Source organism: Ambystoma mexicanum, chromosome 1p, assembly GCF_040938575.1.
Source record: "Ambystoma mexicanum isolate Mex_15411 chromosome 1p, UKY_AmexF1_1, whole genome shotgun sequence".
Classification (NCBI taxonomy): Eukaryota; Metazoa; Chordata; class Amphibia; order Caudata; family Ambystomatidae; genus Ambystoma; species Ambystoma mexicanum.
Genome location: NC_090921.1, coordinates 1,070,007,759 through 1,070,034,697, shown reverse-complemented (window position 1 = coordinate 1,070,034,697; position 26,939 = coordinate 1,070,007,759). Strand labels below are relative to the sequence as shown.

Sequence of the window (26,939 nt, the reverse complement as noted above, 5' to 3'; positions counted from 1 at the left end):
GCGGCCCAGGGAGCATGCACTGCCCTGACTTCGCCCTCCAACGCCACACCTCAGTCCCCTTTTCCGCATCGACGGGAACGGGCCGAATTCACCAGCGCTCCTGGGTTTGTCTTCAGCCATGTAATTCCACGCACGGATACTTCTTCTCTTTGTCTTTTTATCATTCAGGTACTCAGTCCTCAGGCATCGAGCTCCTCCCTGGCGCATGTTGACTTCTACAGGGTTCAGCAGATGTCCATCCTGCAACGAGCTCTTCCCAACTTCAGACCTCCACGCCCTCTGCCTACGTTGCCTTGGACCAGACCATGGTTGGCAATCTTGTTCAGCGTGTGAGTCGCTGTCCTCGAAAGAACCGAAGAACAGACTAGCCAGGAGGAGGTAGCTCTTCCAGAAGTCGCCTCCAGAGGATCTCAAGAATTTCGTGAAGCATCGAACCAGGTCCAAGGTAGGGCCTATATTTTCCATTGCACCCCGCAAGGGAGACTCCTTCCAGGGACTCTCCCATGCGGGAGGGACCGGTCAGGTCCGTCTACCAGCATGTGCACCGAGGCTCCTTCAGCTAACGGCCTTCGGGTTGTTGGATCCTCCTGGTGGCAGTGCTGAGGGACCGGAAGGTTCTTTTACCGGGTCTCCACCCGAGGGACTCCGACCTTTTACCAACACCATGGCCGAGGGGCTACACCTTAATACCGGCCATACGTCCGAGGGGGTGTCTAAATGCAGCTCTACCGACCCCCGGATCGAGGTTGTGACACCTACAGGGCCTAGGCCCGAGCAGCAGGGTAGGGCTCTTGACCCACACGCAAGAGTCTTGGAGGAGGCCGGGCCAAGCGGGCCGGGCAACACGTTGCAGGCACATGGCAGGCAGCTCGACAAAATGGCCGCTGCAACATAAAGAGGCACCTGTCCAACGCCATTTCAGGAATTCGGTGAAGAACGAATGTCAAGATGGGACTGGCCTCAACCAGGTACGTGGGCTACAGTCTAACCCTCATTTGCACAGGGCAGCTTTCCTTTGCGTCCATATGGACAGGGTATGGAGCAGCTCCAGCAGCTCCCCGCTACCCCGTCAGCACCTCCTGCCACCTCTTTGGCCAGTGAGGAGGTGCTCTTCGAGAAGTTCCTTGGCCTCATGAAGTCACCTCAGATGGGGGTTATCATCAAAGACGCCATCAGGGAAGTCCTTCCCACTATGCTAGTGGCACTACAGATGCCTCTGCCGACGCCCCAGGCCCCGGCGCAGCCACCTCATCCGGCACCCCAGCTGACTCCCCAGGAGGCTGCGTGCCAGCTTCCGCTGCTTCCGCAGCCTCAGGCTGCGGTCCCAGTACCCCAGCCTCTGGCGCAAACTCCTCCTCCTCCATAGGATCCCCCAGACCCATAGAATACGGATGAGGAGGAGGATCCTGACATGCCATCCTCAGCCAGGGCCTTCCACGAACGTCTTTCTGGGCTGACAGAATATCTGGGCCTGCCCCAGCCCGAGGTCGAGCACCTGGCAGAGGGGGTCCTGGCTCAAGTCATCACGCGACGCCCCTCTGCCAAAACGGGGATTCCAATGCAAACCAATGTAGTCTCCCTGGCCAAGAAGGGTTGGCTCAAGCCCCACTCATCCTAGCCGGTCAATCGAAGCCTGGACGCCAAGTACAGGCAGATAGAGGGGGATACACTCTTGCTCTCGACCCTTCCTCAGCCGCACTCCTCAGTGATCGCTGTGGCATCACTGTACTCCAACCCTCAGTCGTCCTCAGCCTACTCCTCGGCGGTGTTGCTAGGCGAGGAGGAGAAGATCTTGGAGGCGTACTGCAAGAAACTCTATTCCAACACATCCTTGCATCTTTGCCAGGCCAACGCAGATGCCATGCTGGCTGCCGCCAACCAAAGATTATGGTGGGAAATTGTGGACTTCCTTCTGGAACTCCCCGGCCAGAGCCAATCACGCTTTAAGGCAGGGCTAGCCAAGGCTAAGCTGGTGGCGCATGATCTCATGGAATACACAGTGGCCCATATTGACACCTCTGGCCATGACATCTGCATTGCCACGGACATAAGAAGGACAGCCTGGCTCCGGGCAACAAAGTTCAACCCAGACATCCAAGAACGCATCCTAGATCTACCATTCAAGGGGAAGGACCTGTTCCACTCCTCCACGGATGAAGAGCTGGACAAAAAGAACAGCTCCCAAACGGCCAAGTCTTTATCCATCCTTACAAAGTCAACGCCCAAATCTTACACCCAATCTCAGCAATGCTCCAAGAGGGGTTGTATGTACAGAGGGTTCTGGGCTTCCACAAACGTAGATCCAGGTAGCCGGACCCCTCGCCGTCTCAGACCCGGCGCAAGCAACAAAAAGGGGGTCGGGGGGTAAGGGATTTTTCCAGTTCCCCCTGCTCCGCGACAGCCTCCGAGGGAAAGAAGGCATGACAAGCCCCTTCGGGTCCAAGTGTCTCCGGTGGGGGCAGCCTTCTCTCTATGCACATTTCTGGTGCCAGAATTTCGCAGACCCATGGATCATCTCCGTAGTATCTACGGGGTACCGCCTCCCTATCCCAGCCTCTCCTCCCTCGTCCACTCCACTCCCACAGTTTCGGACAGCAACTCTTTTGGCAGAGATTCGGTTGCTCGTGGTGAGCCAGGCAGTGGAGGAAGTCCCAGCCCCCCAGCGAGGCTTTGGCTTTTACTCCAGGATTTTCGTCATTCAGAAGAAGAACCAGGCGGGCCTGAGAGTTGTGCTGGACCTTTCCACTCTCAACCTCTCCTTACCCCTGCAAAAATTCAAGATGGTCATGCCAGCTTTTGTAGCAGAGACATTAGACAAGGGAGACTGGATGTGCTCCCTGGATCTGAAGGACGCGTACCAACATGTCCCGATTTGGCAGCCCCATCATTCTTTCCTACAGTTCAGGATCATGGCCTTCCATTTTCAAGAAAAGGTCCTCCTTTTGGCCTCAGCTCGGCTCCCAGAGCATTTACCAGGCTCATGAACGCTGTGGCGGCCCTCCTCAGAGCGCAGGGCCAGCCACATCTACCCATACCTTGACGACTGTCTCGTCAGGGCTACATCTCCGGAAGCGGTTCTCCACTCTTCCAATGCCCTTATGAACACACTGCACGATCTGGGCTTCTCGCTCAATCTCAAGAAGTCACAGCTGCACCCTACGCAGACTCTGACATTCTTGGGCCTCATCTGGGGCATATGCTCCGATAAGGTATTTCCGTCTGAGGACAAAATCTCGGCCATCAAGTGGGCCACCGCCCACTTCCTCAGCAGAGAAGGGACCTTGGCATGGTGGTACCAGCATTTTCTGGGTCTTCTGTCAGCGGTCTTATTAGCCGTGCCGCAAGCAAGAATAAGGATGAGGAGGATTTAGCTGCACTTCGCTGCCTCATGGAACCAGGAGCGGGGCTCTCATTCCGAGATGATCAACGTTCCTCCATCTCTCCACCCGGACTTGACTTGGTGGTCCAGAGACTGCGACCTGCGGACGGGCAAGCCCTTCTGGCCGCCCAGTCCGCAGGCCACCATCACCATGGATTCCTCTCACGAGGGCTGGGGAGCCACCCTGGACAATCTCTCGGTCCACGGCACCTGGACTCGACAGGAGCAGGAATACCACATCAATTGGCTACAGCTGAACGCCATCTGGCTGGCGCTCAGGGCATTCCTACCACTTCTTAGGGGTAAAGTTGTCCTCATTGCGTTGGACAACTCGACCAGCATGTACCACGTCAACAAGCAGGGAGGCATCAGATCCCCTCCTCTGTGCCGACTGGCGATCAGCATGTGGGAGTGAGCCGTGGAAAACAACATTTACCTCACAGCAGTCCACCTCCCGGGGGAATACAACCTTGAACCGGACAGGCTCAGCAGGCTGGGAGCGGACAATTACGAGTGGCAGCTAAACAACGTCATTATTCAGGAGATTTTCAACAGATGGGGTCACCCACAGGTGGATCTCTTTGCCACCTGGCACAACAAGAAGTGCCCCCTGTTCGCATCCTGTCAAGGTCAGAGCCCCGGCACTCTGGCCGACGCATTTCACCTCCAGTGGACCGGCATGAAAGCCTACGCCTTTCTGCCCACTCCCCTGATTCACAGGGTAATTTGAAAAATCAAGGCGTCTCGCCAACTCCTCAGCATTCTGATAGCTCCATGGTGGCCAGCCAGGCCATGGTTTTCGGAGTTGCTCAGTCTCTCGGAAGTGTCCCCGATTCACCTCCCGACGGGCCCAGCACATCATCTGGCACAGCAGGGGGGCAGAGTCATCTACCCGGCACCAGGGAAACTAGCCCTCACAGCGAAGGTACCCAAGCAGGTAAAACTCCGGCAGCTTAGCCTCTCACAGGCCAATCTGAAGATCGTACATGGTGCCAGGAGCAAAGCTACCAGGGTCCAGTACAAAAGCAAATGGACCAGATTCTGCCACTGGGCAGACTCCAAGGGAATCGACCCCCTTGCATTCACTTTTGATGACGTGCTCTCCTTTTCGGCGCACCTCTCTCATTCAGGTGTGCAGGTGGACACCTGATGCACACACCTCGCAGCCATTGGGGCTTACAGGAACTCGGAGGAGGGCATTTTCTCCTCCTCCAACCCTATCGTCAAGAAACATCTGACAGGCCTCACAAGGCTCTACCCGCCCATCAAGAGACCACACCTGGTGTGGGACCTTAACATAATCTTGGACACCGTGGCGCACAAACCGTTCGAGCCAATGGCGTCCGTGGACATCAGGCTGGTCACCATCAAGACGGCCTTACTAGTCGGCCTTATCTCGGCTCTGAGAGTCAGCAAAATCTAGGCGCTGGTCCCCTCTGAGCCATATACCACCTTTCACAGGGACAAGGTAGTCCTGCGGATACACCCGGCTTTTCTGCCCAAGGTTCCGTCGGCCTTCCACTTGAACGAGGAAATAGTCCTTCCTACGTTTTTTCCCGATCCCAAGGACGAAGCACAGTGAGTGCTGCACTGCCTGGATGTCAGGCGTTCCCTGAAATTCTACTTGGACAGGACAAAGGGCTTCTGGACTTCTGGAGGCTCAAGACCAGGGTATCAGGCCTCTAAGGCTTCCATATGCCGCTGAATGGTCTCTGCCATCAAAGAAGCGTATGAGGGCCAGCACAAGCCGCTCTCGGCCAACATGCATGCCCACGCAGTCAGGGCCAAGGCAACGGCCATCGCATTCCAGCGCCATGTCCCTTGGCAAGTCATAAGCAGGGCGGCCTTTGGCCTCTCCCTCGGCTTTCTGCAAGCATTACTGTTTGGATGCCGGATCTAGATCTGATGCGGCTTTCAGACAGGGGGTTCTCAGGAACCTATTTGCTTAAGGAAGGTCTCCACTCCCTGATCACTGCTGAAGAGCTATCAAACGCCATTGACTCGCTGGCCTCCGGAAAGGCGCCGGGATCCGACGAGTTTCCGATCGAGTTTTATAAGAATTACAAGTCTCGCTTTATCCTTCCTTTATTGGCCCTCTGGAACGAAGAATGCCTGACGGGTACTTTACCCCCCTCTCTCCGCGAAGCAATAATAACAGTATTGCCTAAATCAGGTAAACCCACTACACAGTGCGGTTCTTACTGGCCCCTTTCACCCATCAACTGTGATGCCAAGATATATGCCAAGGTCCTGGCCCCATATATGCACTACATCATACATCCGGACTAGCCGGAGTTCATCCCAGGCCGCTCCACTTCCTATAACTTGCACCGATTATTCAACATAATAACCCGCATCGATCCCGGTGCCCAAGCTGTTGCAGCGACCCTAGATATGCAAAAGGCATTTGACTACGTCTCCTGGGGGTTTCTATGGCAGGTACTCAAAAAAAGTTACTTCAGTCCCCAAATCAGAACCTGGGTCAAGCTATTGTACTCCTCTCCAGCAAGAGTCTGCACCAACAATCTGTGTTCGACTCAATTCCAGATAGCGAGAGGCACGAGACAGGGGTGCCCTTTTTTGCCTCTGATATTCGCTTTGGTCATAGAGCCACTGGCCGACAATATACGACAGCGACATGCACATAGAGGACTGCGACTGTCTGCCCCCACTGAGATAATCTCGTTATATGCAGATGACGGTCTTCTTTTCATCCGACAAACTGAATTAAACCTTTCCCCAATACTGGAGGATGTCATTTGTTTTGGTGAATTATCGGCTCTCCGAGTGAATTGCACTAAATCAACCGTTTTCCCGTTGACGGAGGCCATTGACCCCCCACTCCCCTGCTGACCTTCAGGGATTCGTCTGGGCCCAATCTGAGTTCACACACCTGGGTGTGGTAATTACGCGAGACCCTGGCTCTCTGTATGATACAAATTACAGCAATGATCTAGTTAAACTGGCTCGGAAATGCGATGGGTGGGCGAAACTTCCAATAACCCTAGCAGGTAGGATCGTTGTGCATAAAATGGTGATACTGCCTCAACTACTGTACAGATTCTTAAATGTCCCGATCTGGCCGGGCAGAGTATTCTTCACAACGCTGGCTCGAATTACCAACTGCTTCCTCTGGCACTCAGGCGCGGTCCGTCTGAAGCTTATGACATTGACGACCCCGGTGGCGAGGGGGGGGTCTCGGTGCTCCCAACTTTGAGGGGTACTGGATAGCTGCCCAAGTCCACTATGCATCATTTTGGTTTGTGCCTACAGACCCACCCCTTCATGTTAAACTAGAATGCCAAGCTACTGATGGCTATGACATTCGCTCCTTGGTGTTTACCAACCGCACTGCTCGGTTCAAAACTTCAGATTCCGTTGGTGTTACATTTCAGGCTATGGAAACAAACGGACAACATGCACCCATTTCACTGGGATTTTCCCCTCTGGAATATCTTCCCCAACTCCCCCCGTGTGGACACCGTAACTGTGGACCGCTGGGCGGCGGCCGGTTTGCTAGCTGTCCGAGACGTATTTGAACAAGGCACCTTCACACAGTGGAGTGCACTCCCTAGACAACTACGAAGCAGACCTACTTGCTGGCTGCAATACGCTGGCCTGCGGCACGCGCTAAAAGCCAGACTTCCTGACTTTCCTGCCATCCCACAAGACGATCCAGTCCTGTCAGAAATCCTTAACACCGCGAACCTGAGAGTTCTCAAGACTATACACTACATTCAAAACTCAGGCATCCCCCCTGTTTACCAAACTCAAGGAATCCTGGGCCAGGGACCTGTTGGTTGAGGTAACCGATCAGCATTGGCACTATATGTGTTCCCATTCACGGGCAGTCTCCTTCAACTCCCGTTTCAAACTGATCCAATTTAAACTATTACATAGATTCCATTACACACCGGCTAGGCTACACCATATGTCACAGGATCACCCACACACGTGCCCAAGATGCAACTTTGCTGACGCAGACTACATGCACATGATATGGATATGCTCTCAAATCACTCAGTTCTGGACTACAATATTCACATCTCTGTCAGACATGCTAGAATGTATCATCACCCCATCCCCGGCATCCTGTCTTTTCTACGAGCTCCCTACATTAAACCGAGACTCTAAGAAGTGGCGAGCCTGGGGCTCCTGTTAGCAACCCGCTGTATCCTCCTGGTATGGCTCCAGCCCAGACCCCCTACACATGAACAGTGGCTCCGCGCCCTTACGTGGGCCTCGGATACCGAGGAGTGCTGGATGCTGATGCAACCGAGCAGATCCAGACCAAGGGACATTTGGGGCCCCTTCCGACTCTGTCTCCTCTTTGTCTGACGATTCAAGGGAAGAGGCCGACACACTGCCTTTCCCTCTCCCTGCCATGGTGTAGTGGAAGTGTGTAATGAGTATGTGGTTGACTAGATGCTTGCTCCCCCTTTGGGTGTTTCCTGATACTGTAAGTGTACCAGGAGTTGGCTCATTGATCTGAAATGTTATGATTGTTCTCTGTTGCGATGCAAAGCTAATTATAAATAAAGTTTAAAAAAAGAAAAAAGGAGGAGGGTCTCCTCTCCACTCTGGGGCTACAATCAGTTGTAATCGCCCATACAGTATGGAGGAAAGGGGACAGGACGTAACAGTAATTATAAGTTACTCACCGTAGTGACTAACGAACTCTTAGTCCATAGTCCCCTTTCCTCCATATGTCCATGTTAAATCTATTGTCGACGCGTCAATGGGGACTGAGGTGTGGCGCCGGAGGGCGGAGTCAGGGCAGCGCATGCTCCCTGGGCCGCACCCCCGCACGCCTCTAAATTTAAAGGGGAAGAAGGTTTTTTCTGGTTAAAAAGGTTCCGTCTCCCGTCCCTTGGAAGGGACGCCCATACAGTATGGAGGAAAGGGGACTAAGAGTATGTTAGTCAATACAGTGAGTAACTTATAATTTCTTATGGATGTTTTTCCCAAACATCCCTCATCTTTGATACTCTTCAGTGCCAGTTGTCTTCAGATACTTTCTTGCCACCAGGGGGCACAGCTCAGCTTTGCGTCAGCTACTCCTGGCACTGATGCAAGGGCCCATACCAGAAAGAACAGCACGCCCCATACCAGAAAAGACACAGGGTCCAGTATTAATAGAGCCATAATGCCCATGATATATTTTTTGTATTTATTCTGTAGCACTCAGCAGCTGAGGGACTACAGAAAGAATGGGGTGAATGGGCTATCTGCCAAGCGGATCAGGTTGGGAGAACCATGAGGAATCTGTGGGAGGAACATCCATCAGAAATGGCATTACCGAGAGTTAAGTAATTTGTTCTACTAACGGATTACTTCCTCCCACAGACTCCTCATATTGGATAAGCTTGCATAGCAGTTCATACATCTGGAGGTACACCAGAAAACTCTGGCGGACTGCTCAGTCAAAGTGAACATCCTGTCCTGACGGGTATTCCGGAATGTAACGTTGGTAAACATGTACAGTGAAGTCCACATTGCCACCTCGCATATCTCCAAGACAAGGAGCCCCCCTGCAGTGCAAAGGTGGCAGCCAGAGGCCTCTGGTCAAAGGAACCCTGAGGCCCTCAAGCGCACCCTTCCAGAGATGTTGTAGCATTCTGAGATGCAATGGATGATCCACCTTGATGGGGTCTTTCCTGACATCCCTGATGTAGTAGCTGAGAGCCACTCACCAGATCAGGCTGACAGGATCGTGCCTCCATCTTAGAAGGGTGATGCAGAGGGAAAAACAAAGGATCTTTTGAGAAAGGTGAAAATGCAGCAAAGTCCTGAGCAGGGATGATGGCTTCACTCTCAGTCACCTTCTCTTGGAGATATAACAGACAATGCCTGGAGTTCAGTCACCTATCTCAGTGAACTTTCCAAGGTCCGTTGGTGCTGGAGCTTTTAGAGAATATTGAAGATGGGAAATCTGTGGGAGGGAGTAATGCATTAATAACCTATCTATTTAAGCACCACACTAACAGAGAGGAAATCTGGTCATAAAAGCCATCCTGCTAAGTCCCTGGTTGTGGGACGTTTGAGAAGGAACTGAAGGAAGATTATTGGAGTAGGTTGCAACCACTCTCTCCTCCTTCTCACCTATCACAACAGATGAGATCTCTAGAGTAGTCTGATCTATGATGGTCTCATTCAAACAGGTGTCCCCTTTTTCTTCCAGAACCATTGAGGACAACATCTCCTCCATTGCTCAGACTCTTGCTGACTTCTGTAACCACTTCTTAGCATCTGGCCTTTTCCATTCTTCCCTCAAGCACTCCCTTGTGTACCCCCTCCAAAAACAGCCTTCTGCTAACCACTCGTGCCCGGCTAACTACAGCCCTATCTCTACTACACCCTTCCTTGGCAAACTCCTGGAGAAGTTGGTGATCCCCCAAATGACCCAACACACTGAGCTCACTGGTTTTTTTACATGACCGTCAATCTGGATTCTGAGCATCCAGGGAGATGGAAACTGCTATCCTGAACACCCATGAAGAACTGCTTGCCAATCTTGACTCCACCTCTCCTGCAGTTCTCATTCTCCTTGACCTCTCTTCTGCTCTAGACACAGTCAACCATTCGAATGGATTGTGTCCTGCCACGTATTCCTCATCTTATGAAAACTCATATCCCAGCTCTGTTGCTTCGGAAAACATTTTTCACCAGAGGGCACTGTGTTCGAGGTCGCAGAGGCGTAGTCCCTCGAGGGCTGTCGTCGAGCGTCGACGTCATCCGCTGTATAAAGGGCTCGAGCAGCGCCCGCTACCTCAGTTCTGTTTTTCCGACGCAACTGCTTAGTGTTACGAACGGCACATCAGATTTTTCCTTGACGATGTCCTCATCATCTACTCCCACCATACAGACAGGGTTAAAATAAATTCAGAAGTGTGGTAGGAAAATGGCGATAACCGACCCCCATCGGAATTGCCTCTGGTGCCTCAGCCCAGACCATCGGGTTGATGAGTGCGGTTCCTGTCAGGCCATGCCCAATAAGGCTCTTAGGGAACGTAGAGGTAAGCTGGTGGTGGGGGAGGAAACTTACAAGTCTTCTAAAAGACAAAAAGATTCGGATGAATCTAGTCGAAAATCTCAACATGAGTCGAGGAGGTCGAGATCAAAGAGTCGCTCGAGGAAACCCTCCTCGTCTTCGACTAAGAAGTCAAAAAAGCAACGTCATAGGTCTTCTTTCTCCTCCTCATCCTCTGAGGGGAGAGTAACTTATCCATCAAAGAATGATTACCCAGAAAAATGGGAGGCCTTCAGGGCTTCGATGCTTAAAATATTCGAGAAAGCGGCCCAGACCCCCTTGAAGTTGCCGCATGGTGATCATGCCTCTACCCACTCTAAAAGTGACAGAGGAAAATCAAGATCTAAACATGCGAGAGTTGAAAAAGAGTTGAGAGTGTCTTCAAGGAACAGTTCCCCGACGCCTCGTACTAAGTCAAAACCTCTGGTGCATAAATCGGTGGTAGCGGAATCGACGTTCTTAGTCGAAGCCAAAACTCGACTCGGCACAGTCGACGACCATAGCGTCGAAACCGCCGTCAAAAATGGCTTTGACACCTTTGTCTGTATCGAAGCCTTCTTCAACAGCATCAAAGCCTCCTTCGACATCATCAAAGCCAGCGTCTTCTTTATCGACGCCTTCGACGCCTTTATCGAGGCCTTCTTTGATTCCAAGACCCAAGTCAACGCCATTGCCCATACCTAGGTCGATTCCACCTTCTTTACCTGAAAATGCTTTCCATCCTCAACCTATACAGGATTTTTTCAGATCAATGTCATCCATTTTTGAAGAACACTCCTCTGAAGAGGATGTCACTTCAGCTGGAGTTAGGATTGGAGCCAGAGAGGTCCCTGAAGAGCTAGTGGATCCGAATTCCAAAATAACAGATCTTTATGACTGTCTCCAAAATGCCAGTGGCTTAGACACTTCACCTGAAGTGGATTTTGGAAGACCAGACCCTACAGATCATGCTGATCCTAGTTATAGGAATCTTATGGGAAGGGTCATTGATTTTATGGGTTGGAAGGCAGCTTCCCCAGATTTCGACCAGGATGACACGATGGACATCCTGAGTGAAGGTCCTTTAAAAGATCCTGTTCTTCCATTCCATAAAGCACTGCAAAAGAGGGTGATTGTAAACTGGAATACTCCTGATTCTATTTCAGCAGTAAACAAGAAACTTGTACCAAAATATAGACCATCTTTATCAGATCCAGAATATTTATCTAAAGATCCCTCCCCTGAAAGTCTAGTGGTTCAAGCTGCAACCTCCACTAGGCAATCAGCTTACCCATCGATACCACCAGACAGGGATGATAAAGTTGATGCTTGGGCCCGGAAAGTTTTTTCTTCGAACAGCATGACCCTTAAATCGACTTATGTCACTTGCACATTAGCATGTCATCAGCGGTTGAACGCATCCCGGAAGGTGAGGAACGGGATGGCTTCCTGGCTATAGTAAAAGATGGTAAAGAGGCTATGGAAGAATGCCTTGAGTTAGGACTGGACACTGCGGATAGTGTAAGCAGGTCCATGGCATCTAGCACGGTCCTACGCAGGTTTGCATGGCTAAGGAAATCTGGCTTTGCACCTGATGTGCAATCTAGATTTCTTAATATGCCCTTTGACGGCTTGAGGTTGTTTGGCAGCAAAGCAGACGAAAGCTTAGAGAAGCTGAAGACCTCAAAAGCATCAGCAAAATCACTTAGTGCTGCTATAAGGCAACCTCAACAACACTATTACGCAGGCTCATCTTCCTGAAAGAGTTGCCCTTTTCGCTTCTATTCCTCTTTTGGAAAAGGGAGGGGGCAGGCCAGTCAGAGAGGCCAACAGAGAAAACCCTTTTGTGGTGGAAAAGGGTGAGGTGCTAGATCAGCCACATCAGCGGCTAATACCTCCTGAGCCACTGCTGCAGCCGCTGCAAAGCCACTTTGAGGTCTTCACCCACAAGACCCTGGTGGGAGGCAGAATCACTTGGTATCTGGACGAATGGCGGGGCATTATGTCAAATGTCTGGGCACTAGAGATAGTGACCCATGGTTACTGTCTTCCTTTTCATCAAAGACCTCAAGATCATCCATCAGGAGCCAACTCTGTAAAAATTCCAGACCTGCTCCTTGTGCAGGAGATTTTAACCCTGCTAGAGAAAGGTGCAATAGAACATGTACCTGTAGCGGAAAGGAACAAGGGTTGGTACTCCCCTTATTTTCTCATCCCCAAAAAGGACAGAAGATTGAGACCCATCTTGGACTTAAGAAATTTGAACAAATTTCTCAGGAAAGACAAGTTCAAGATGGTGACCCTTTCTCATATCCTTCAGGCTCTTCAGGTTCAGGACTGGCTGGTTTCATTGGATCTTCAGGATGCTTACTTTCATGTGCCAATCCATCTCAAGCACAGGAAGTACCCGAGGTTCGCAATTGGTGGTTCTCATTATCAGTTTTGGGTTCTATCATTTGGGCTGACCTCCGCCCCAAGAGTTTTCACCAAACTGATGGCGGTGGTGGCAGCGAGTATCAGAAGAAGGGGGATTCATGTCTACCCTTATCTGGACGATTGGCTAATCAGGGCGAGTTCACCCGAACGAGCCCAGGAACATTTGGCCTTGGCCTGCCAATTCTTACACAGTCTGGGCTTCTCCCTCAATTACAAGAAGTCACAAATGATTCCAAGCCAAAAACTCCAATTCATCGGAGCAATCATGGACACTTCCTCAGGGAAAGCCTCGCCTCCCGAGGAGAGATCTCACCACATTCTGCAGATGATAAAAAAGTTTCAAAATGCCCAACATCTACCGGCATTCGACATTCTAAGGTTGCTAAGCCTCATGGCATCCTGCATTTTTCTGGTGCCAGAGGCCAGATTGAGAATGAGATCCCTTCAAAGGGCCCTCAGGACTAAATGGTCCCAGTTTTTTTGTCAGATCTTCTGCAAGTCTCGACCAATATGACTCAAGATCTTCTATGGTGGGCTGGGCTTACAAGGAGAATATCCTCAAGGGGGAACCTTTTTGGCAACCATGGCCGGAGATAACGGTAGTGACGGACGCCTCACTCACGGGGTGGGGAGCCCACACCAAGGATCTGACAATCAGCGGTCGTTGGTCTCCATCGGAGTCCAAACTACACATCTACCTTTTGGAGCTGAGCGCAATCAGACTAGCGCTGAAAGCCTTTCTGCCCTCTGTACAGGGAAAGTATGTCCTAATAATGACGGACAACATAGTGGCCATGTACTACCTCAACAAAAGAGGAGGCGTAGGATCACTCACTGTGCAGAGAGGCAGTGCAGCTCTGGTTTTGGGCAATGCAAGAAGGAATCTCTCTATCGGCAGTTTACCTAGCCGGAGAGCTGAACACGGCGACGGACGCTCTGAGCAGGCAGAGCACAGTCTACCACGAATGGGAACTAGCCCAGGAAGTCCTTCAAGAGATCTTAACCCTTTGGGGAACCCCTCAAGTGGATCTGTTAGCGACCAATGCCAACCAGAAGTGTGGACTGTACTGCTCAAGGGCATTTCCCCCAAGAGGAGCTCTACTGGGTATTTCCACTCCTTTACGCGTTTCTTCCTGTCCCTGTGATTCCGCAAGTAATGAGGAGGTTGAGAAAGTTCAGGAAAACCATGATCCTAATTGCCTCGGATTGGGGCAGGAGGACGTGGTACCCGGACCTTCTGGACATGTCCATCTGCCCTACAATACGTCTTCCACAAAGAGAGGATCTTCTCTCGCAAGAGGAAGGTCAGGTTCTCCATCCGGAGCTCAAGACACTCAGCCTTCGCGCATGGTTTCTGAGAGGCTAAACTATAAGGATTGGGACCTCTCGGATGGCGTAATGGAGATTTTGCTTTCGGCCAGAAGGCTAGCAACAAACTCCCTGTTGGAACAAGTTCAGTAACTGGTGCAGGGATAAGAATGTGAATCCATTCCTTTATAATACTCCAACAGTACTTTCTTTTCTCCAGCATGGGGTCTGGCATGGATTCACATGCTCATGAATATTCCCCGTCGTCAGGCTGGGAATCCTCGGTATAGAAAAAAATCAGTATCAGTTTCGTTTCTGATCTGTCTTTCTGTTAAGTAGTGAGCCGGAGACACCAGAGGATTTTGACAAAATGATATTTATTTTTATAGCACTTCAAGTTGCAAAAAGGGAGGTTATGCAAATAGTCTCAATTCAAAATTAAAGTGCAAACCAGGCTTCTCAGAATTCCTTTTTCCGAACGTGACCGTAATCATAGGTTCAGGTTTACCTCCAAGAAAACTATATCATACCATGAAGGAATACAATGGATCGGTATGTTTAAACCGGCAGTTCGTCACGGCCATTCAACTATTTCAACTTTTACCCCCCCTCCAGTTTATACCGTGAGCTCACGGGTTAAAGTCCTCCGTTAGTACCTTCGTTCGTGCCGTGCTGAGCGGTTTCCTTCACACACTCGTCTGAGCACCCGCGGTAGAGTGAGATCTAGCCTTTGATTGCGATCTGGCCTGTAAAGTTCATCCGGTATTCTTGCCATCCTTGAAGTGAAAGAACAAACTCAAAACTCCAGTATTTTTATCACCTTGTGAACAGTCCCTCTCGTGGTGACTGCGCTCTGCTCCGCGCACAGTGTTGCCTGCCGTCTCGATAAGGGTTCGTCCTGCGGAGTTCCCTTCTTCCTCTAATAAGCCCACCGGTGTTGTGAGCTGGTCTCTTTCCACTCGGAATCCACGCCGGCCGTCGCCTTCCACTCCTAGAAAATGAGACACACGTTGTGGCGTTTAGTGCAGCTTTAAACCTGTGTGCCCCTCCTCCTCCCCAGCAATTAATCACAGGTGCTGCCTCTGGGTGCAGTACCGCTGATGCTAATTCCCCTCCTTCCTGCTCCATACACACGGAATCAGTGTTAGTTTTCACCCTTAACTGGGAGAGTCCATTCATATAAGGAAATGTGGATTCTCGCCTTCTTTCCCTGTTTTCTTTTCCCCGTTGTTGGCTTTTATATAAATAATGCATCTGTTGAGGCATTCTGGGAGTTGTAGTCCGTGTTGTTACTGTAGCAATCATTCCGTCTGCTGTGATGTGTGAGTTCTGCCCCTTTTTACCGTTTTGTTCTTTATCATTTTCCGATAACCTGTCTGCTGCTACAGGTTCTCTATCACATACTCCCCCCGAAGACCCATGCCGTTCGGGCATGTCCATTGCTCTGGATAAATAGTCCGCCACACACTGATACCTTCCAGGTTTGTGAACTGTTATGAAGTTCTATGGTTGTAGAGTTAAGAACCACCGTAGTACTCTATGATTGGAGTCTTTTTGTGTTGCCAACCATTTCAGTGGGGCGTGATCTGTGAAGATGGTAAACCTCCTCCCCAATAGGTAGTATCTGAGGGACTCTACTGCCCATTTAATTGCCAGGCATTCTTTTTCAAGGGTTGAATGCGGAAGCTCGTGTGGAAGGAGCTTCCTACTGATGAATGCAATGGGACACAGGTTTTGTTTGGTACCCTGTGAGAGTACCGCTCCTAGAACACATCCCGAGGCATCAGTTTGTAAATAAAACTCTTGGCCGAAATCCGGACAATGGATAACTGGTTTGGAGGAAATAATTTGTATTAATGTCTGGAATGCCTGTTTTGCTTCATGTGATATATGTAGGGGTCTATTTGTTTTTAGTAAGTCCGTAAGTGGGGCTGCTATGGTAGAAAACTTAGGCAGGAATCTCCTGTAGTACCCTACAAATCCTAGGAAGGCTCTAATTTCTTTTCGGGTTTCAGGCATTTTTAGCTTTTGCAAGGCTTGGATTTTATCTAACAGTGGGGTTACCATTCCGCCCCCTACTTCATACCCCAGATATTTTGTGGTATTGGCTGCCAATTTCGATTTTTTCAGGTAATTGTGTAACCCGGCTTCTTTCAATGCCATTATTACTTGGGTTAAGTGTGCCAAATGTTCTTTCCATGTTTTGCTGAATATTACAATATCGTCTAAGTATGCAGCTGCATACTGATCATGAGGCCTCAGTATTTTGTCCATTAGGGTTTGGAAGGTTGCTGGGGCCCCATGTAACCCAAAAGACAAGACCGTAAATTGGAACAGACCCGTGGTGTGGCAAATGCGGTTTTCTCTTGGTCGACTGGGTTGAGGGGAATCTGCCAATATCCCTTTGTTAAATCCAGTGTGCTTAGGTATGTGGCTGAACCCAGTTTTTCTATGGGCTCATCAATTCTGGGCATCGGATACGCCTCGTACCGGGAAATAGCATTTAGTTGCCTAAAGTCCATGCAAAACCGGGTGGTGCCATCCGGTTTAGGAACTAATACTATAGGGGAACACCAGACGCTTTTTGAAGGCACAATGGTTCCCAATTCTACCATGTTCTTTATCTCCTTGGCAATCTCTCCCCTTTTTGCTTCTGGAATCCGGTAGGGTCTGAGGCTTACCGTTTTCCCCTCCTCTGTAGGTATTGAATGCATAGCCAAATGGGTCCGCCCTGGTATGCTAGAAAAGGTCTCGGATATCGGGTTTAGAGTAGAGAACAACTCAGCTTTTTGGGACTCACTTAGTTGCTCCCCCAACTGCACTTCTCGTATACCACAAGGATGGTTTGGGATTAATTGTTCTGGGACAGACGTGTCTGATAAGGCTGAACACAGCACACTTTGGGTTCCTTCTTTCCACAACTTGAGTAAATTGATGTGATAATTCTGATACTTGTTTTTACTTTCTGGTTGTTCCACCTCATAGTTCACGGGTCCTAATATTTTTGTTATCTGATACGGCCTGTGCCATTGTGCCAGCATTTTGTTCGTGTGGGTCGGTAGTAGCACCAGTACCTTGTCCCCTATCTTCAGGGATCTAGGTCTGCTTCCCTGATCATAGTACTTCTCTTGTTTTTCTTGTGCTCTACCCAAGTTTTCCTGAGCAAAATCCCTCAGTTTTCCCAGCTGTTTTCTTAGGTCCTGAACATATTCGGTGAGGGACGTTTCTTCTTGTTGCTCCCATTTATCTTTTAGGATCTGTAACACCGATTTGGGTTGTCTTCCGAATAACAGCTCGAAAGGGGAGTAACCTGTAGAGGACTGAGGGGTATCTCTGAGTATCATTAAAACCCATGGTAATACCCGATCCCATCCCAAACCGGTAGGGCAGGTGGCTCTCTTTATCATCTGTTTGATAGTCTTGTTGTACCTCTCCACTAACCCATCTGTCTGGGGGTGATACACTGAGGTTCTCAAGTGGTGTATACCCAAAGTTTTGCACACCTCTTTCATTACTACCGACATGAAATTACTCCCTTGGTCTGTCACTATCTCAAGGGGTATTCCCACTCTAGCAAAGAATGGTAACAGTACATCACACACTTGTCTGGCAGAGATACCTCTTAGAGGAAAAGCCTCGGGATATCTGGTGGCGTAGTCCACTATGACCAGGAGAAACCGAAATCCTCTACTGGAGGGTTCTAACAGACCGACTATGTTCATACCTATCCTTTGAAAGGGCTCCTTGATCAAAGGCATTCTTTGAAGGGGTAACCGAGCCGGGGTATGATTGCTCGTTTTCTGACAGATGACACATTCTTGGCAATATTTAGCTATTTCAGCATACATCCCAGGCCAGTAGAAATTCTGTAACACCCTCTTTCCCGTCATATTTTCAGCTAAGTGACCCCCTGTAGTATGATCGTGTGCCAGTTGGATCAAGGTTTTCCGATATGACTGAGGAACCAACAGTTGCTCCTTCTCTTGATTGTCTGTTCCTCGGGTCACTCTGTAATAAAGGCCATGTTTTTCTTTGAAGTAGGGAGTGGTAACTGGTGAGTCTTTTATGGTTAAAGCTTGTTCGCGAGCTCGCTTTAGAGTCTCGTCAAGACCGACTTCGGTCCTGAAGGATGGCAGATGATCGCCAACCCTCCAATCTATAAGGGCAATATCTCTTCCCAGATGCCCAGCCTGGTTATTTTCCTTTTTCTGTTTCTTGGTGAGTTTTCCCCTTGGATTCCTCCCTCTTATCTCGGTTTGTGAAAAAGGAGCTTCCTTTAACCATTTATCAAATTCGGGAATGTCTGTCCCTATTAGTACGGGTGCGGGTAGGGTGGGTATAATAGCCACTTTAACAGGTATTTCTTCTCCCTGTAACCCTAACACAACATCTTTTGTGGGATACCCTTTAACGTCCCCATGTACACATTTAATGTCAATAGTTCTCACCTGTCCTGGATCTTGTTCACTCACATGGGGTTGTATGGCTGTCTGCCGGCTTCCACTATCCATCATGGCTTGTTGAGGATGACCATCCACAGTAACTTCTATCACATAGGGAAGTCTTCTTCTATTCCCCTGCGGTTGTAAGGTGCCTATTTCCATGGGTTCGGTCTTGTTTCTCTTTGTACAGAACCAGGCGATGTGACCCCATTCCCCGCATTCAAAGCATTAGGGCGCCTGTCCTTTTGTTATGTTGGTTCCGTTGGCTGCCTTAGGTTCCTGTCTGACTCGTGGCTCAGGTGCACTTCTCCGGTGGTTACTGCGTAAGGCGGGAAGATCATAGTGATGCTTTGCTGTTGGTGTTGCCACACTGCGAGGAATTCCAGCTTTTTGGTAGGCTGTGGCCACGTCTATGGCTTCGGACAATTTCAAATGGTGATGTTGCCTAACCCACCGTTGGATAGGACCTGGCAGTGCTTCAATAAATTGCTCGAGCATTACCTTCTCCTTGATTTGCCCGATCGTGGCGGTATTGGTTTGCAACCATTTCTCCGTTAGACCTTGTATCCTGTAAAACAACTGTCTTGGGCTCTTGCCAGGTTTTAGTCTGGTTTCCCTAAACTGGAGCCTATAGGATTCCTCATCCATCCCTAGCCTCTCCAGTACTGACTTCTTGATGTCCACAAATGGGCTGTCCCTGTTCGGATTGGCCGCCTGATATGCCCCTTGCATTACTCCCGTGAGCAGGGGCGCCAAAAAGAAAGACCATCTGTCCTGGGGCCATTGTGCCGCTTGGGCTATGCGTTCAAAATTCACAAAGAAGAAACTGGGATCGTCTCCTGCTTGGTATTTTTGAAGCACTGTGGGTGGAATGGCTGGGTGTGTCCTGTGCGCCGCTACTGATTCTCCCAGAATTCGTAGAGCTTCCCTGCCTTGCTCTTGGGCTGCTGTTTGTACCTGTAGAGCCTGTTGCAGGGCTTGTCGATCTGCTTGGGCTTGATGTCCTTGCACCTGTACCAGCTGTTGTAATTGTTGTTGGCCTTCAGCCAATGCTTTGATGACTGTTTCCATTATGTCAAAGTAGACGTGTCTCTACAGCATCCCACCGCTGCCACCACTGTTAAGTAGTGAGCCGGAGACACCAGAGGATTTTGACAAAATGATATTTATTTTTATAGCACTTCAAGTTGCAAAAAGGGAGGTTATGCAAAAACTCTCAATTCAAAATTAAAGTGCAAACCATGCTTCTCAGAATTCCTTTTTCCGAATGTGACCGTAATCAAGAAGAAGAAAAAGAAGTCTGAGCGGTCTTCTAAGTCCTGTGAGGGCGCCCCGGTGACAGGGGCCCGACAAAAGGCTAAGCACTGCAAGTCCGCGGGCACCGGGAGCGCCGAACGGTCGGGCTCCTTGGCTGCCAGGCAGGGCGCATCCTCCCCGGCGCCATCAACCACGAGCCAACGCTCTTGCTCGGGTAAGAGGAAGTCCGAGAACCCGGCAAAGCTTCTGGAGAAGCCCCGATCAATCTCGAAGATTCCGGCAGAGGGGGAGCGAGGCTCGGACCCTCCCCCCAAGGTGAAGGCCCCAGGCACCCAGAAGGTGACGATGGCCTTAATTCACCCTGCTAAGACCTCGATTGAGGATGTCGCCGCGGCCCTGTCTCAGCCTGTGGAGGCTACACCAGTGGAGGTGCCCTCAGGACCCAGAGTCTCCCTGCCACCGCGGAGGGAGTCATCTCTCAGGCCCATTGAGAAGACCCCCACAAAGTCCTTGTTGGAAAAGGTGGGGGAGGGGCTGGTGGCCATCGTGGATACGGACACGACCTCTGAAGAAGAGCTCATCGAAGTCGTGGAAGAGGCCCAGCCCATCGGGAGGGATCCCGACGAGGGCGACGACGAGAGCGACAGTGTCGCCGACGAGGCTCCTCAAGAGCCCTCGCGCCCGTCGTTTCCGGCGCCGCAGGACACTTCGGCAGCCATTTTGTCAGCGATTCAGTCCTTATGCTCGGAGATAAGGACAAGGTTGCCCCTTCCCCCGACGGAGGTACCTGAGCCAGACCCGATGGGGGAACCAGAGCCAGGACCTTCGGAAAGTCCACCGCATAAGAGGAGGAGGACGCATCCTACACCACCTCTCCCACCTCTGCGGCCTGCTCTGCCTTCCCCCCAGTCTACTACACCGGGATGATACAGGCACAGACACGGCTACGACAGGTACAGATGACGACGGAGGCGACGACAGGACGTGTCCCCCGTCGCCCCCTGCTCGGCCGTCCCCGCCCGACGAGATTGGATCCTTTCATGCCATGATTTCCAGGGCATCCGAGCTTTTCCAGCTCTGCCCAGAAGAGAAGAAGGAAGGGTTCCTTTACCAACGGCGCAAGGCTAAAAGGAAGACGGTCCTCGCCGTACCGCTTCTTGATGACATCTGGAATGAGGGGCTCGCCCTCCTCAAGAACCCTGCCACAGCGCCGGCAAAGAGGGACCGGTACGAGAAGAAGTACCGGGTCCCCGACGCTGCCCCCTTGTGCCTTCGGGTGCAACCTACCTCGGATTCGGTCGTCTCGGCGGCGGCAAAGAAGAAAGCTGGGGGAGCATCGGCCTCGACATCAACTTCCCCGCCGGACGGCGAGGGCAGGAAGTTGGACACGATGGGACGACGGATCATCTCATCCGCAGCGACGACTATCAAGGCGGCCAACGCCCTGGCTATCGTAGCCCGCTACGACAGGGAGTTGTGGTTCAAAATCGCCCCTCTGTTAGACTTCCTTCCGGACGCCAAAAGGGCTGAGGCCCTTGAAATCCTACAGGAGGGTGAGATTGCTTCGGACCACGCCATCACGGTGGCAACGGACATCGCCGACACAGGTTTCCGTCAGTTGGGCAACAGCGTTTGCTTGAGACGAGGATGGCTCAAGGCCACGGATTTCCGCCAGGACGTACAAACCAAGGTTTTGGACATGCCCTTCGACGGGAACAACCTGTTTGGGAAGGCGATTGATGAGTCCCTTCAGGCCATCAAGACAGACACAGAGACTGCCCGGGCACTGGGAGTGCTCCAACAACGACGGCCGTTCTTTCGGAGCTCCGGAGGCAGACAAGGTGCCTCCAAGGGATCCGGCAGTGGCTCCTCCACGTACTGCCAAGCGGCAAGATCTTCGTCCCAGGAAGCCTACAGGGGACGCGGCAAGTCAGGTGGTGCCCGTCGTCGTCGACAGGGAGGTTAAGGAGGCAAGGTGGCCTCCAAACAAGATTGAACCGACCGTGGGGTCGGGCCCCTGCCGAAGCACCCCGGTGGGAGGCCGGCTGGCGAGGTTCGTCAGCGTGTGGGAGTCCATCTACACCGACCGTTGGGTGCTGGACGCCCTGGCCCAAGGGCACGCCCTCGAGTTTCAGAAGAAGTGCCCTCGCGTTCCACCCGTGGCCAGGAAGGAAAATCACGTCCCTCAACTACTGTTGGAAGTAAGGGCGATGCTCAAGAAGGGTGCCATCAAGCTCGTCCCAAAGAGGCTTCGGGGCTCCGGAGTTTACTCAAGGTACTTCCTTTTAAAAAAGAAGACAGGAGGATGGCGCCCCATCCTGGACCTACGACGACTGAACGAGTACATCAAGGCGCAGAAGTTCCGTATGGTCACCCTCCAGCACACGCTGGGACAGCTGGAGGAGGGCGAGTTCCTGTCGTCGTTGGACTTGGAGGATGCGTACTTCCACATCCCCATTCTAAAAAGACACCGAAAGTTCCTCAGGTTCGTGGTCCAAGGGCGGCACTACCAGTTCAAGGCCCTCCCGTTCGGATTGAAGTCGGCACCCAGGGTGTTCACCAAGTGCCTCGCACCGGTGGCGGCACGGCTGCGCCTACAGGGGATCCACGTTTACCCCTACCTGGACGAGTGTGCTCCAAGGACGAGGGAGCTCGCCGTGGAGCACACTGCGAAGACCGTCCAGCTGCTCATGGACCTGGGATTCTCCATCAACTTTCCAAAATCCCAACTGGTTCCGTCGCAAGTCGCCCTGTTTCTGGGAGCCAAGCTCGACACAGTGGCGCGGCTGGCTTCGCCGTCGGAGGAAAGGACCAGGACCATTCTGGGCAAGGTGCAGCGTCTGCTGGCCACGGACATGGCCAGGGTAAGATCTATCAAGTCCCTCCTCGGGATGATGTCCTTCTGCATTTATCTGGTGCGCCTTTGCAGGCTTCGGATGCGCCCCTTACAAGAGTTCCTCGACGCCCGCTGGGTCCAGTCGACGGGCAGCTTCGAGGACAGGATCCCTCTCAACGAGACGTTCCGTCAGGCGATCCGGTGGTGGGGTACCCGCTCCCATCTGTCAGCGGGCACAGACTTTCAGATCCCAGCTCACCAGGTGACGGTGACGACGGACGCCTCCCTGTAAGGTTGGGGAGCGCACTCCGGAGATCTTCACGCGAGAGGCCTTTGGTTCCCGGAGGAGAAGTCACTACACATCAACATTTTGGAGCTCCGCGCAGTGTTCTGGGCCCTCAGGTCCTTTCTTCCGTCCCTCAAGGGCAAGGTGGTGAGGATCTTCACTGACAACACCACCACGATGTTCTACATCCGGAAGCAGGGCGGAACCAGGTCCCCAGCCCTATCCAAGGAAGCCCAGGATCTGTGGCATTGGGCCGTCGCCCAACAGATGTTTCTGGTGCCTCTTCATCTGGCAGGAATAAAAAACACGATCGCCGACTCACTCAGCAGAGAGCTGCACTCGTGCCACGAGTAGGAACTACGCCAGGATCAAGTGGATCGACTCTTCCGACGATGGGGTTAACCCCAAATCGATCTCTTCGCGACGGCGACGAATTCCAAGTGCCGGAGGTTCGCCAGCAGGTTCCCCCAGCCGAGGAGCATGGGCGATGCTTTCTCGTTCCCCGGGGGCGGCCTATTTCTTTATGCATTCCCTCAGCTGCCGTTGCTGCTCCGGCTCATCAACCAGCTCAAGAGGTCCCGGTGCAGGATGATCCTCGTCGCACTGGCGTGGCCGAGACAGATCTGGTTCCCGGACCTTCTGGACTTGTCAACGTCCACACCAGTCAAGCTGCCGACAGACGCAGACCTTCTCTCCAGAGAAGGAGGCGCCATTCTTCACCACAACCTTGAGTCGCTGAACTTGCAGGCCTGGCTCCTGCAGCACTAGAGTTTGGAGGGTACAACATCCCGGCTGACTGCAGAGAGGTTCTTGCAAAGGCCAGGGCGTCCTCAACTCTCAAGTGCTACGGACATAAATGGAAGAGGTTCTCTGTCTGGTGCCGTGCACAGAAGATTAACCCTCTGCGGATTACGGCCCCTCAGTTACTGCCGTACCTACTGTCGCTGGCCAAAGATGGGCTGGCTCACGCCTCCATCAAAATACATCTGGCTGCTATCTCCCGATATACCACGACGACGGGACGGGCGTCCTTGTGGTCTCATCGCCTGGTGAAAGAATTCATGAAGGGACTACTCCGATCATTCCTGCCGGTGAAGGCTCCTGCCCCGGCGTGGGAGCTTAATGTGGTGCTGACCAGGCTCATGGGGGCCCCATTCGAGCCTATGCTTTCGGCACCTCTGAAGTTCCTATCATGGAAGGCAGCTTTCCTCGTGGCCATCACCTCCGCACGACGAGTGGGAGAGATCCAGGCCCTATCTTACAAGCCTCCATACTTGACTTTTCATGACACGAGGGTGGTGCTGAGGACGCACCCCTCCTTTATGCCCAAGGTGCCGTCGGACTTCCACCTCAACGAGCCCTTGGTGTTGCCAGTTTTCTTCCCGTCGCCGGCTGAGAGGACTTTGCACTCACTGGATGTAGCTAGAGCGCTGAAGTTCTACGTGGACCACACAAAGAGTTTTCGGAAGACGTCACAGCTGTTTGTGAACTTTGGGACTGTGAATCAAGGGAAGGCTCTCTCAAAGACTTCCATTTCCAGATGGCTCTCCGGCTGCATCATGCACTGTCACCGGTTGGCAAACCGACCGCTGCCCGGCCGTCCGAGAGCCCATTCGACCAGAGCGATGGCTGCTACCACGGCGTTCCTGTCTGGTGTGCCCCTGCTAGACATCTGCAGGGCTGCGACATGGAGGTTGACGCACACCTTCACAAGATTCTACTGCGTCGATCGGGACTCCAGGGAGGAGTCCAGGGTCGGCCAAGCAGTGCTGCGCAACCTGTTCGCCTAAGGTGAGCCTGGTGAGGAGGTAAGAGATGCTTAATGTTGAGTTGTATTGCTTAATGTTGAGCCTGTTGCCACCTCCCGTGGTTGTGCATGTGTGTACTGCTATGTATTCTCTTATTCATGAGCATGTGAATCCATGCCAGACCCCATGCTGGAGAAGGAACAAGTTACTTACCTGTAACTGTTGTTCTCCAACATGGGTCTGGCATGGATTCATATGAGAACCCTCCCGCCTACCCCTCTGCGGCTCTTCACTTGGTCATACTGCCACTTTATGTGCTACCAAATCTGAGGATGGCTGCCAGAGGCGGGGCCTAGGGAGAGAGCAGTCATTGGCTGGAGGCAGTATGACCCAGAGACCAGTGATTGGTTACTACTAAGAAAGACAGATCAGAAACGAAACTGATACTGATTTTTTTCTATACCGAGGATTCCCGGCCTGACGACGGGGAATATTCATGAGCATGTGAATCCATGCCAGACCCATGCTGGAGAACACATTTACAGGTAAGTAACTTGTTCCTTTCCTGTTGTGCACAATTTGATTTGGGGCACTGTGCACCCCTCCCCCTTTTCAATTTTGAACCACATCCAAGATATTCAACCGGACATGTTCAAAACCTTTTGTATTTACTCTGGCAAAGGAAAAATTGGCCTTTGCCTAATTCAGCACCCTTTCATGTTCCCCCCAGCTTAGCCCTTCCACTATTCACTCTCACCAGAACCAGTTATCTTTTCTTATGTGTAGAATAATCCCTCAGAAGCGTGTCTTGTCCTGTGTACCCGGATCAGCGATCTCTGTGATAATGTTGAAAAGTTGCTACAATTACAATTACAATGTTATGCCCTTATGTTTCATTAATCATTTTAAATACAGAAATAAATCCAGCTTCAATGGTTTTGTTTTTCTGTTAAAGAGCTTGAAATTGCACATTGATCATGTCTGCTGTTTAAATGCTGATTGCTTCTAGACACTCTACACTTACCAGTACTTTTCATTTCTTCTTTCAGAAAAATGACTTTGATCCGGAAAATGAGACCTTCCAGAAGATCCAGAAATTGATGCTGCCCCGTGACCCAATGCAGGGATCATTTCTTAAAAACACAGAGGAAGAGGCAGCCACAGCAACGTAGAAAGACGATTTAGCACTCTTCACTGAACCAGGGCGGACTGTTTTAGAAAATCCCAGGGCAATTTTAAGAGAAAGAAATTAGATGGCCCTCTAGCCCCATGGTATTAGGCTAAGCTGAATAAATTGAGGAGAACGCCAAAATGCCATCGCATTGGCCTCAGTCATTGGCATATGCCACAGTCCAAGTGTAAATTTACCAAGGAGACCAGATATGCCCACACTCAAATTAATTCTCTGTGCATTGGAATGAATTTTAGCGCAAGTTATTTCTGAGGAAACGCTGGCTGTCTTTGTTTTGTTGCACACACAGAACATATTGGAAAAAGCTTCTTCAATAATCTTAAAAATAACATGGAATTCTTCATCAGTGAGATTCATATGATGGCTGACTTCCACCCTTTTTACTTTTTTAGTGCAGTTAGACTTGAAGATCAGTCTAAGAGTTTAAAATTATTACTCTGTGATGTCCTATAACCAGAGACGGACCAAGACTTTGGTTGTTTTTACAGTTTCTGCTGAATAGAACTTATACCAATACCTGACCTTGGAAATAAAAACAAATACTTAAGTTGGCTCTTACTGATCCTGTGGCATGAGCTCTTTGGATTAAGCTGTAGGTACTTATTTTCTTCTTTTTATTCATGTACGTAAAATAAGTAAACTTATTTTGTACAGGTTTTATTGCAGATTTAAGTCATGAGAACACCTGATTACCATTTCAAAGTTAATCAGCTTAGTACAAACCTGAGATCTTTGCAATGATTTAGTGATGGAAAATACATTATGAATAAACATATCAGAAAAGCCTGTGTGGTTAAACATTTCTGTGATGCCTAGCATATGCAGTAGGCATAAAAACTGCTATGGAGAAAATGAAGTGTAATTAGAAGCAAATCCTACTTACAAACACATGTGAAATAATCTTCCAAAAAAACCTAGCAAGCTTATCGTGCTCTATTGTCTCTGCTCACAGTTTCTCCTACACATTACCCTCACCCTCCTTTTTCATTTACCATTGTTTTTAATGGGAGAAAGGCATAGGGCCTCATTACACGGTAGGAGGTAAC

The 26,939-nt window shown here is 50.9% G+C and overlaps 1 protein-coding gene across 3 annotated transcripts in view; it reads left to right on the top strand.

Moving 5' to 3' along the window:
* The window catches only part of LRRC71 (leucine rich repeat containing 71), a 1,520,862-nt gene extending 1,494,183 nt beyond the window's left edge, over window positions 1–26,679 (top strand). For 2 of the 3 annotated variants that reach the window (XM_069604555.1, XM_069604558.1), the window contains one exon: window positions 25,751–26,679. In XM_069604555.1, coding sequence (XP_069460656.1) covers window positions 25,751–25,873 — 123 coding nt within the window. In that variant the 3' untranslated portion in view covers window positions 25,874–26,679. The remainder of the gene's footprint in view (window positions 1–25,750) is intronic. The other variant, XM_069604556.1, reaches the window with a different exon arrangement.
* Window positions 26,680–26,939: the final 260 nt, after the last annotated feature.